Source organism: Theropithecus gelada, chromosome 5 (genome assembly GCF_003255815.1).
Source record: "Theropithecus gelada isolate Dixy chromosome 5, Tgel_1.0, whole genome shotgun sequence".
Taxonomy (NCBI): Eukaryota; Metazoa; Chordata; class Mammalia; order Primates; family Cercopithecidae; genus Theropithecus; species Theropithecus gelada.
Window position 1 is genome coordinate 47,199,007 of NC_037672.1, and position 13,868 is coordinate 47,212,874.

General features: G+C 36.6%; 1 protein-coding gene across 6 annotated transcripts in view; it reads right to left on the reverse strand.

Annotated features, from left to right (window-relative positions):
* The window catches only part of PDLIM5 (PDZ and LIM domain 5), a 212,876-nt gene that overhangs the window by 23,500 nt on the left and 175,508 nt on the right, over window positions 1–13,868 (reverse strand). For all 6 annotated transcript variants that reach the window (XM_025384628.1, XM_025384629.1, XM_025384626.1 and 3 more), the window contains one exon: window positions 4,554–4,728. In XM_025384628.1, coding sequence (XP_025240413.1) covers window positions 4,554–4,728 — 175 coding nt within the window. The remainder of the gene's footprint in view (window positions 1–4,553; window positions 4,729–13,868) is intronic.

Genomic DNA, 13,868 nt, shown 5'->3' on the forward strand with positions numbered 1-13,868 from the left:
AAATACAAAAAATTAGCCAGGCATGGTGGCAGCGCCTGTAGTCCCAGCTACTTGGGAGGCTGACGCAGCAGAATCACTTGAACCCGGAAGTTGGAGGTTGCAGTGAGCCAAGATCGCACCACTGTACTCCAGCCTGGGTGTCAGAGGGAGACTCCGTCTCAAACAAAACAAACAAAACAAAACAAAACAAAAGTTCGTGGTATGATACCAATCATGTTCAATATATAGTAGTTATTTTTATTGTTATCAGGCTTAAATACATATCTTGGTGTATAGTTTCTTTACACAAAATTGGAATCATACTTTAGAGTTCCTTATTTCATTTTTGCCATATTAATGTGATACTATAAACATTTCCTATGTAGTGGTAGTGAAAAGCATGAAAAAAATTAAAGTTAGACAAATCTGGGCTCAAATTCAGGTTCTATTATTTACTATATATGTAACTTCAAACAAATACATAACTTCTCTGTGCCTCAATTTTCTCAACCTTGAAGTCGAATAATCATAGCAACTGTCTCACAGGGTTGTCATGAAAATTCAGGCAAAATTCTTAGTGCAATATTTGGAATATGCTAAAAACACATTTAACATTAACTATTATCGGCCGGGCGCAGTGGCTCATGCCTGTAATCCCAGCACTTTGGGAGGCCGAGGCGGGCGGATCACAAGGTCAGGAGATCAAGACCACGGTGAAACCCCGTCTCTACTAAAAATACAAAAAATGAGCCGGGCGCGGTGGCCGGCACCTGTAGTCCCAGCTACTCGGGAGGCTGAGGCAGGAGAATGGCGTGAACCCAGGAGGCGGAGCTTTCAGTGAGCCAGGATCGCGCCACTGCACTCCAGCTTGGGTGACAGAGTGAGACTCCGTCTCAAAAAAAAAAAAAACAAAAAACCATTAACTATTATCTGAAAATTACATTATACAGATGCTGCACATTTATGTTCTTTCTAATCTTTCACAACAGTAAATAGTGAAATCTTGGTCTCTGCCTTGCTTATGAGTCTTGGTCAATGTCTTTAGTTGTTTCCTTAAATACAAGGGCTAATACATTGCCAGGAGGCCTTTTATTTTCAAGTCAAATCTTAATCAGTGGGGATGATAAATAAAACCTATAAATAAAGGGTTGCTCAGAGACTGAAACAAATAGTAAAACAAGCAAAAAATTCTGCATGTTTTTCCTTGGTAAACTGAGATGGTGCTCCTCAGAGCAGGTCTGAAAACCACTGAGCAAAAAACAAATCAATAATGTTAAATTTTTTTCTCTCACTGGAACAAACAATGGACTGGCTGTATATGGTTTTTCTGGTGATGTACTGTAGGCAAAGACAAAACAATAGTAATGTGGCTATTTAAGCATTCCATATTTAAGAATAAATTCAAGCACTATAAGCCCCTTACTTCTTTCACGAAGATGTCAAGAAGCTGAACATAAATAGTTCAGTTAACTCCATGTAATACAAATGGTCATGTAACACTTAAGAAATAAGCTAGATTGTTCAAAACCCCATTCTACCAGGGAAACTGAAATACGGTTTTGGCTACAACTGCCTGATTTTCTATGATTCTCTATTATCCTAGCACTCCAACAGTCAATCTATTCACAAGTATGAGTCAAATAAATGATGCTTCTATCATAATTTGACTGAAAATGTCCCATAGCAAACTTAAAGCTTTAACAGAAGTTTCTAAAATGTAACTTCCTATTCATTTGTAGCTAAAGTGATGTCTCCATAATACAATTTAGGCAAAATATCCATAAACTTTTCACAATTCAAATAAACCAAAAAATTTTCAAACTTTAGATCCAAATAAGATTACGGAATTTTAAACTGAATGTGTTCTATAAAGAGACAACCAGTTCAGTTCTAACATTCAGATTGCTGAGGTTTTCTAAAACAATCAACTCTGCTGAAAAAAAAAATAATAAAAAAATACAACATAAAATGTGCTTTAGTTTGCCTTTACATAAAAAATGGTTTTTGGCAAATTTGAAATATTGAAAAGTAAATATAAAACAAAACAATATAAATTAGTACAAACAATATAAATTATATGGTAGAAAATTCACAATATAAATTATAAATTTAAACTTCTCCAAGCTTGCCAGGGTATAATAGTCTACACTGAAGGTATCAAGCCTGAAACTGCAGCTCGTTTTAAAAACAGGTGTCCAAGAGAATGTCACTTGATCTAAAGCCTTCTTGCTTTGGTAAGTAATAGTGATACTGAGGCCAATAACTAGAATTATGCTTTGACTAGGCCTCTGAACTGACCACAATTGATTCAAGTTGCTTAAGCATTTGAGCACCAGGCAAATGTGCTATGTTAATTACTGTTACATGATCTTGACATGAACTAATCCCCATTCCTATTAACTTCCTTAGTAAATGATGCTTTAATGCTTAACTGATAACAAGTACTGGATAATCCAGAACAATATAACATTTAACAGATGAGGGAGCAATAAGTGATGGCTACTCATGTTAACATAACACATATTTATTTTACACGGCAGGCTGATTGTGCATTAAAATTGCATCCTGGCCTGGCGTTAAATTTAAAACCAAGGCAGGTAGGGGTGGTGAATGTAATTTCTACTTTGATCTTCACATTTTCTCCATACTAAGTTTTTTAGAAGTGCCAGAAGTGGTGATTACATGATATCATGGAATTTGATAACTAGACAACATGAATCAGCAACTGATGTGGTATGACATTTTGTTAACTCACCCAGTAATTACTTGCTTACAATAGCATACAAATAACAGCAGTGACTCCCGTCTCCACAAAGGGTGTTTTTATCCAGAATACAGTATCCCCAAGCATAAGTCTAGGCAACCAAAGTACTATAACTTACAGAAGCCATGTTACAAGTCAGAGTTTGTTTCTATTTTATCAATATTAAACCAAAAATATAACAGCTAAATGCAGGTAGTATTAAAACATTGTTTTCTTTATTAGGATAAAGGAGCAACATACTAGATCTTATATTAGTTTAAATATTTCTATAAGACAGGACCCCATACTAGTACTTTCAGGAAAATGACTAACCAAATTGACATTATGGCCTAAATGATGAATGAATGGGTCTAGAGTCATGTATGATCTATGTAGTTAAATATTTCCTGAATGCCTTCTGTGTGTTGAATACTGCTCTAGACTTTGGAAACCTTTACTGATTTTCCCTTTCTCCCCAAACCCACTATTACCACTACCACGGCTGCTGGCTAATTCTTACTAAGCAGGTACTCACTCTGAAAAATACTATTTAAAGGAAAAATAACAGCTTACAAAATACTGTATTAAGATTCCATTTTTATAAAATAGTATCTGTCCTTATGTGTGAATGTTTTAAAAGTCTGAAAGAAAATAGTAATAGCGGTTACCTTGGGAGGTGCGATTATGTGCAAACTTTGTTTTTTGTTTTTTGTGTTTCTATGTTTTTTAAATGTCACAATGAACATTGACTACCTTTAAAATAAAAAAAAAAAACTATTCAATTTTGAATGGCATACTGTGTGCTATGTTCTTGACACATATATTATTCAATTAATAGTAGGCTAAAGAGAGGGGTGTTTATATTTGACTCTTAAATGAAGTATTGAGGTTTCCTGACTCCATTTTAAATATTACCTAGAAACATTATGCTATAATTATGTAATAGAAGAGATGAAAATGCAATTAAGTTTTAACCTTATTCAACTTTAGAGAAGTCACTGTTTCAATTATTTCAAAGTAGGATAAATTTAAAAAGAAGAGAGCTTGAGAAATCACTTCAAAGGATGATTTGTTTCTGCCAACAAGGTAACTCATGAAGTGCAACAAGGTCCTTTGGGTGGGATGTCTGCAATCAGCATTGGTGCCTACACTGCCTAACATTCTAAAAGCCCCTTATTCAGAAATACTGAGAGATCCAATAAGGTGCAGTACAGTGCATTCTTAAGATCTCTGAGACTTTTTCTTCTTGTAATTAAGAGACAATAAATAGATTTGGATAAAACATACTTTAAAGAAGCAGGTCATTACCTAATCTAACATTCAAAACATTTATGAATAGGTCTGAAGGTACCTTTCAGTGCTTGCGTACTCAAAAATCCAATCTTCTTTTTCTCTAAGGCTCAAAGTTATTTAATGTCACTAGTTATTTTTCATCTAAATGAATGTCCTCAGTTCTATAATTTGTAGAATAATAAAATTAGGATAAATGACTTTCAGGGTCCCTTTGAGTCTTAAAATGTTATTATTCTCTGAAAGGCTACATTAATCACTTTTTCCTTAGTTCTAATAGGAATTGATAACTGACAACAAATGCAATTAGTACTTTTATTTTCACAGACCTCTGTATTACCTTTCATTAAAATAGATTCTAATGGATAGATATTCATATTTATCTACTCAATAATTAGTACTCTATAGGATTATGGCAAGAAAATTTTCACTAATTACATTACACATATTTCAAAATGCAAAAAAAACAAAAAAAAAAAAAAACAAAAAACCCTAATATTGATATTAAGTACTTTCAAGAAAATTTCAAAAAACAACCAACCTGATGACCTGGTTACAGTGGGCGCACATTGGAGTTCGTTTCCCTGCTGGAATGTGCTCAGCTCTTTGCACTAAAGTGTCCTGGGCACTTGGCTGGGGTTGTCCCAAAGCTGAGCTGGCTGGTGCCACTGATCCTGAGGAAGTGGCGCTGTTTGAGATTCTTCCAGTGGAAGGCACTAGGAGTTAAAACAGAGAATCAGAATGAGAATAAACCACATATAAACTTTTCCTAACAATCAAATAATAGAAATTATTATTTTAATAATAATCTATTCACTTGCTATTCACTCACTCACATTTACAGTGAGGTTATGAATCAAACACTAGGCTGTGACTATGTAGGTGAATAGGAAAGAAAACCAAAGATTCCAACAAAGTAAAAGAATTATGACAGATATATGCACAGAATGCTTTAAGAAAAGCAGAGTTACCTCTGCATTTTTTTTTTTTTTTGAGACAGAGTTTCGCTCTTGTTGCCCAGGCTGGAGTTCAATGGCACGATCTTGGCTCACCGCATCCTCCGCCTCCTGGGTTTAAGCGATTCTCGTGCTTCAGCCTCCCGAGTAGCTGGGATTACAGGCATGTGCCACCACACCCAGCTAATTTGTATTTTTAGTAGACACGGGGTTTCTCCATGTTGGTCAGGCTGGTCTTGAACTCCTGACCTCAGGTGACCCATACCTCTGCTTCTATGAGGAGATATAGTTAAGGTAAATATTGAAGGTGAGTTATCTCTAATGATCTAGACATCTCTACTAACCACTAATTAGATTTAATTCCAAATATAGTCATAGATATATTAAAAATTCCAATGTGTCGAAGATAACAAAACCAAAAATTAACTCACTATATTCTCTGTTCCGGGATTCTCTAAGTAGACTGTGCAACCAGTCACCCAGGAATAGAAGGCAGCTCCATAAGAAGCATCCTTGGTCCTTCCTCCCTCACATTCGTAGTAATAGGTCCTGCTGCTTTGATATTCCACACTGTTCTTAACTTTGCCTCCTCTTCCCTATTCCTATAATACTGTCTTAATTTAGATCCTCAATGTCACCAACCTCGACCAGCTACCAAAAATGTCTTGTCCTCCTTATATTCATCCTCCCAACTGCCACCTAAGACTGAAATCTGACCCAATAGCATTTAAGGATCTCCCTATTTGACCCCTGAACGTAGTCTCTGCTTATATGTGCTGCATACAAATGCCCCGTCTCTGCTTGCCCCACAAATTCATCTTAACTGCTCTTTGCCTTTCACTTTATGCTCCAGTAACACTAAACTGCCTCACTTTTTCTTGTGAATGGGTCTGTGTATGCTCAGGCTGTTTTCACCATCAGTAATGGCATTTTCTACCCTTCCTCCTATTTACCTAGTAACCACTACTTTATTGTTTAAGTCTCAGCCCAGAAGTTGACTACTACAAAAACTCTCCCTGAACTACATTTCTCCCCAACCCTTTCCATATAATCTGGATTAAATGTTTCTCTTCTGTGTTCTCATAATTTTCTGCTAATGTCTTTATTACTGTTTCTGCTATACTATTTCTGTGCCTTTCCTTCCCCTAACTAGATAGTATACTCCTTGAGGGCAGAAATTATGTCTTATTCAGCACCCTAGCAACTTAACAGTGCCTGGAGAGAACGAATGAATGAATAAATAAACTGGAATCAATACAGAAGTGAATGAATGAGAAAACAGTGAGGATTGAAACCAACACACGGCCTATTAAAATCTAGTGGAAGAGAAAAGGTGCACATGAAAGTAGCCTAAAAGGAACAGCTTTTAAGAAAAGCATACAAATAATATAAATTAAGAGTATATTTATACAGATGAATGTATTTACATAAATATACATATATATGTAAAAACACATTGACAGTATATTAAAGTGTAGTTGGAATTGGGAAAGATTAATTAGGATAATTGATATGATAATTCTCCCTCACTAGAATAAAGCCTGTTTGCAATAATGTGCAATTACAGATCCAGAAACCCAGCGTTTATAGACACTTCGCACATCTTCTACAGTGCGCTGCCTGGCACTTGATCTATGAAACGGCACTTTCAGGCCAGGGAGCTCTACTATTGCCCATGTTTCAAGTAAGTCAACTGGACTAGGAACACGCTTCCATTCTCTTAGAACCACACTTTCTCTTATAGAAATGGGGAAGAAAAGTGTTGTAATATTCACTTAGTACACTACTTTCTTTCTTGTTACCTAATTTGCCAAAACAGCCCAACTCTTACCTCTGTGCATCTTTAATTTCTATATCCAGGCCTGATTTCTTCTGGAGCACCAAATACATATTCTCAAGGGCATTTTCAACTCTAACACCAGTATTATCTTTAAATTCAAGACATGTAAAATATATTTCTTCTTCTTGTACATACGACCAGCTCTTGCCAAGAACTCCTTAGATGCTTGCATTCTCCCACTCACGCAGGCACAGAACTCGGCCTCCTATGTCCCCAAGGGTTACTCCCTAGACTCTAACAACTGTTTGATAGAAAATGTTTCTTTCTCAGGTCTGTCCTTCCTTTCTAATTCAAACCCATCCTCTATCTTTTGAATTCTGGTCTTGAATTCCTCAAATCTGGACTATTGCAAGTCTCCTAACCACTCTCTGCGGCCAGCCTCCTCTTCTACCTATTCTGCTAGATTATTTTTCCAAAAACACTACTCTGATCATATGTTCCTGCTTCTAAAATAAAGCCTCTGTAACTCATTACAAACTATATGTAGTCCTGAAAGTCGAGTCCCTCAATAAGCCCACTCTAATCTTCTGTAAAACCTTGTCCTTGCTGTTTCCCCACATATCACTGCCATCATCTTTAGACTAAATTAGAGTTATTTAATATCTAACTTGTGCAATTATTTAATCCTATTTGAAGGCACTAGTATTTATTTATTTATTTATTTATTTTGAGACGGAGTCTCGCCCTGTTGCCCAGTCTGGAGTGCAACGGTATGATCTCTGCTCACTACAAGCTCTGCCTCCAGGGTACAAACGATTCTCCTGCCTCAGCCTCCCAAGTAGCTGGGATTACAGGCGCCTGCCACCACGCTGGGCTAATTTTTGTATTTTTAGTAGAAATGGGGTTTCACCATGTTGGCCAGGCTGGTCTTGAACTCCTGACCTCGTGATCTGCCCGTCTCAGTCTCCCAAAGTGCTAGGACCACAGGCATGAGCCTGGTCTTGAAGGTACTATTCTTAAATCCTTAAAACAGCCCTATGATTTTGGTATTAGTACCACTTTTTAAATTTATGAGGAATCTGAGGCAAAGAGAAGTTTAAAAATCTGCCCAAAGTCACAGAGCAAGTAAAAGTCTTGAACTTGGGCTGTCTGGCTCCAGAGTCTGCTCTTAAACTATGCTATAGCTTATTCACTATCCCTTGAACATGCCACACCAGACATTGCCTCTGTGACCCTCAGCCAAGGAAGTGTCCCTTTTTCTACTGCTACTCATAGTTTTCCCATTCTGTAAGGCCCACACAAGTTTCATTTTCTTCTCCCAAGTCTTCTCTGACCACCCCAGCTAGAAGTAACAGCCCTCATATGTATAATTTATCAGCTATTTATCAATATCCTGTCAATATCTTTTCCTCCCTAAGTTAATTATTAATTATTTAAAAATGAGTACAAACTTTATATACTTCTTTATATCCAAGCCAAAAATTACCTTACAAATAAATGATGAAATTAAATGAAAAAATGAATATTCCCAATCTCTCTCTCTTTTTTCTTTTTTTTGCCTTTTTAAAGAAGACTATAGAGATGGATACTTTAAAAATATGGATTAAGTTCAGGATTTCAAAGAATGGGAAAGTAACCAATTGGAAAATCTGAAAATCGGACCTCAAAGAAAGCCAAACTCTTTCATCTACCACATGCCTTTATTTTATCACATTATCTATGCATAAGCTCTAAAGTACTAAGTCACTGAGATACTATTAGCAATAAAAGAGTGTGGTAATTCTCCATCAGTCATTGTAAAATGGGACATAATCCATCTGGCCCATGCCTCAAGGAGAAGGTATATGGGGAACTAACTTATTTAGCATGAGAAGCCATTCTTAAACGTAAAACATGTGACTGTATCTCAAACACACATAAAAAGGCTCTAAGCTCTACCACTATTCCTTTCTTGGGAAGAAAAGCCTTGCTTTCTGTTACTGCCCCATTTTAACCACTTTGGATATGAAACAAATTCTCACACCTCCATTTGTTTCTGCGTTGCTAGCACATTGGCCCGCACACAAAGCTACACAAGCTCTATTAATTACCAAGTCCTGAACATTTCCAAGGCACAGTTATTTCCTGTATGAATAAAGTGATGTTTCATTTCTTCAGACTGAATTTCTCACCGCTCTAGCACAGGAATGGGCAACCTTTGAGCAGTCAAGTGCCAGCCTCCTAGTCTCTGCTCACTTGGCTTATGGGGAAGAGGGAAGTGTAAGAGGGTGAGGTCTTGGGAGAGGGGAAGCACCATAAATGAGCCCTGCTTCCATTATAATTTTGTAGAGAACTACACTACCATACAAAGAAAACCAGTCTTCCATGGGTAGTACATTGGCCTCTAAAATGCTCCAAATGCATTGAACCCATTGCAAAAACCATCTACTTCTATGTAGAAAAAAAAAAAAATACACCTCTTTAGAGATAGCTTAAGGATGACAATCTACTTGTTTGTAATACAGTTTTTTTTTTCTTTTAAGTTCTAATGATAACATTAAACAGGAGCATTGAATCAGCCCTATTTCACAATCTAGGAATGTAAGTCACAAAAACTGTGACTTATTTGAACTGAATAATAAGCAAGTCAGGAAACTGTCACAATGAGAACATTAGGAGGAAATTGGTTCTTGACTCAAGATTTCCTTTTTAACCTTAAACTTGAGCAACTTTCATTAAATATTGGCTTCTTTTATGGCTAATCTCTACTCCCTGGGAGTTTGTTTAAAAATTACTTTTTTTTTCTTTTGTACCAAATACATTTCACCACCAGAAAACTAGAAATTCAAATCCATTAGCTTCTCTCCAAACCAATAGTGTTGGTAAGAATCTCTTTTGTTAACTTCAGAATTGCTATTTATGAGTCTTCTAAAGGTTCAGAATGATAACATTCATATTTAATCTTTTCTTTGGATTTTCAACACTATGATAGTCAAACCTAAGGTTACAATAATTATCATTAAATAAATAAACATAAATTTACTGGAAAACCTAGCAACATATTAGAAAACTTTCTCAGCATACAGTATAAAAATTTGTTAAGTTAATCCAGTAAAATATACCTAATCCACAATATACAGAGTTGCTAGAGTTTCCAGTGAGAAAATATTAATTAAAATCCATCAAGTTCCTGGTAGTACATGTGTGAATTTTTTGAAAACAGATGTTTTCTCACTGGATTAAGAATAAAGTGGGGGTTATTTGATATTTTTGGTCTCTGTTCCTGTTCATAACGGCTGTTAATTCTAAACCGACACACTTAAAAGACAGTAGTGAGGATTATAATGCATAGATTAAGCACCTGGCCAGACTGTACCTGAATAGGCATGAAATTAATCAGTTGATTCTTTGGTTCAAATAAAATTATCCAACTACCAGTAAAATATTCTTACTACCGACATACACTATGTGAAAAAAATACTACATTCTGTCAAACTATACTTGAAAACTTAACATAAGTCAGCTGGGAATGGGGGATGATATCCCAAAAAATAAACTTAAACAATAACAGATGTTGCTAGTGTCTTCTAAGGCAGCTTACTCTTATTAGAAGTAGTGCTTCTGTATTGCTAAACATAAGCAGTAGGAGAGAAAGTTTGGTGTTCGGAGATGAACTGCTCATAATAATACAAAAAGCACATCACATAATGACGTCTCACCACCTCCATAGCACATCTTGGTTCAAGCCACCATCTTCATTTCGTGGTTGGATTAGAGCAGTGACTGCCTATAGATCTTGCTTCTACCCTTGCCACCAACACAAAAGTCAGTAAAAATGAAGTCAGTATATAATTGGAGGGTTTTGAACAGATACTCCTCTGTTCAAAATCTGACCTCTGCTATCTGTCTGACCTGATCTCCTGCCACTCTATCCCTGGCCCATTATATCCTAGACACGCTGGCCTCCTGATTATTCCTCTGTACTGGCCAGTGTGCTTCTGATTCAGGGCCTTTGTACTTTCTGTTCCCTCTGCCTGGAAATCTTTTCCCCAGTTGTTCACATGGCTTGCTCCCTTACTTCCTTCTGGTCTCTACTCAAAGGCCATATTATCAATGTACCTTTCCTGGACCATCCTATACAAAACAGCACCCCATTCCCCACAAAGCAGCAGTTCCTATATTCCTCAGCAGTTTCTCTTTATCTACAGCACTCATGTTATATTCTTTTTATTGTTTATTCTGTCTTCTCATACCTTGAGGTCAGGGACACCATCTATTTTGTTCATTGCTCTATCCCTAGCACCCAGCATTCCCTGGCATATTGCTCAATAAGTCTTTATTCAGAGAAAAAATGACTCCTGCACCAGAATTATTGTCTTTCTACTAAAGGGAACCAGAAGTCTTAGGGAAATTGCTGATTCTAGGATTGGGGCAAAAAATGAATAAGGAGAGTCTGGAATGTCCTGTCAAATTAGAAAGCAAGGAAAATGTTCAAGACTCACAGAGTTGCATCAAAATAACTTGAATAAGTAGATGGGACAGTTTGAGCATTAAGAAAAATAAAAATAAGAACTACAATGGATTGAAATACTTCACATATAGCTAAATCTATGAGTTTACAATGATTCTAGGATTTTTTTTTTTAAATCCACATTGCTTATGTGTAGAGGATGCTAAGGAACCAATTCATTATTTGAAAAACTAGTACAACTTAATAAATGGAAAAATCAAGCTTTGTTAATCATTGCTTCATAATTAGTCACGTTTCCCTAATATCCCACTTGCTCCCCTGCCATCTCTGAACTATTATGAAGCAAATTCAAGATATGCCATTTAATCTATACTGTAAAATAATCTCTAAAAGAGTACTCTTTTAAAAAACATAATCATAATACCATTATCACACTTAAAAATATTCCCTAATATCACAAAACACCCAATTTCCAATTTTTTTCTGATTATCTGATCATCAGTTTTCTATTGCCACTGTAACAAATTACTAATAACTTACTGGCTTAAAAACAACACAAGTTTATTACCTAAACCTAACAGTTATCCTACACATATATAACTGGGTCAAAATCAAGGTGTTGGTAGGACTGTTTTTCCTTCTGAAGGCTCTAGGGAAACTAAGCCTACCTAGTTCTCTGGTTCAAAGCCCCTTCCACCATCTTCAAAGCCAGCAAGCACGGGTTGCATTGTTTTCACCTAGTATCACTCTGATCCTCTCTTCTGCCTCCCTGCTCTTCCACTTTTGAAGGCCCTTGTGATCACACTGGGTCAAACTAGGATAATCTCCCCATTTTTAAGGTCAATTGATAAGCAATCTTAACTCCATTTGCAAACTTAATTCGTTTTTGCCATATAACATAACATAGTCACAAGTTCTGTGTTCATGGACATCTGTAGAGGGGGCATTATTCTGCCTACCACACATCTCCCAACACAGTAATTTTTTAGTTTGTTTCTACTTTAATTTTTTTTTTTTTAGAGACAAGGTCTCACTCTGTGGCCCAGGCTGGAGTGCAGATACATATATTTGAATATTTTTCTATAGTAAAAAGTTTTGAAAAGTGAATAACTGAATTGTTTCATCTTTACAACATTTCAAGGTACTGTCAACTATTTAACAGATCAAGAATATAAACCTCTGAAAGGATAACTAACTTGCCCAAAACATGCAGAATCATGAAATAAGGCAAATGTTTTCTGAACAACTACTATATACCAAACAATGCACTGGCTCTACCAATATGAACAAGACAAACATGGTTTCTGCCCTTACTGAGTTTAAAGAGGGTTATAAGCCAGTAAACAGTCAATTATGTTATAGTGGGATAACTGCTAGAAAGGTGGAAAAATGCTGACTTTACCTATAGATACCTTTCACTCACAAGTTTATGCTAAGAGCCTGTAATGAGGCAGATGCTACGCTAAGCATGTATTCACAGTGGAGGACAGCACATGTATGTTCAAGTTGGAGGCGCCTGTGGTCCATCCAGTACAGATCATTTATTGAATATGAGAACTCAGGAGAAGTACCTAAGCTAGAAGAATTGATTCAAGAGTCACCAACATATTGACGACATTTGAGTCTGTGGGGGTGAACGAGACTATTTCAGGGAAAGTACAGCATAAAAACAGAAGAGCTCCGTAGGCAGAAAGCCAGTAACACAAATACCTTAGGGACTGATAGAGAGGCAGGAGAAAAACCAGGAGAGTATGTCATGGAAGCCAGTGGAGGGGAGCAGAGAATACGAGATCCAAAACCATGTCTATTTGACTCCAAACACTATGTCCTTATGCATTAATTCATCAATAATTATTATGTACCTACTGTGTGCTAAGCTCTTTGCCAGTTAATGTCTTGATCCATTAAAATATGAAGTCAGAGCTCCTTAAATGTTATCTAAATCTGGTAGTACTCACTTCTGGACCAGTTTGGGGGAGGGGATAGTGATAGTTGAGGTGATTTATTTCTGCTATTTTAATTTCCTTACCGAGCCTGCTAGGACAAATGTAGGAAAAATGTATGAACGCGTTATTTTTAAATTTTCCTTGAAGTCTCTAACAGCTTAGATTATCACTTTTAAGCCCTTCATGTATTCTGTAAAATACGAGTTTCTTAGAGAAATACTACTTATTTCCATAAACCTGACTGCCCAAAGTTTTTAGCCATTATAATTAATGGCTGCAAAGTTCCTGAAATAAAACATATGGATAAAAGGCTGCATTCTTCACGTTTTGAGAAACATTTAGGATAATTTATATAAATTGCTTTAGAAGAGAAATGTGGCCAGGTGTGGTGGCTCACATCTGCAATCCCTGCACTTTGGGAAAGTGAGGCAGGAGGCTCACTTGAAGCTTGGAGTTTGAGACCAGCAACACAGTGAGACCCCCATCTCTACCAAAAAAAAAAAAAAAAACAAAAAAAAAACTTTGGCATGGTGGCATGCACCTATAGTCCTAGCTACTCAGGGGTGTGAGGCAGGAGGATAACTTGAGTCCAGGAGCTCAAGGTTGCAGTGGGCTGTGATCACATCACTGCACCTCAGCCTGGGCAACAGAACGAGAAACATAATTACAGATGTAATACTTTTGCTAAGGACAAACAGCCTTAAAGTACTAAATCTATTTTATT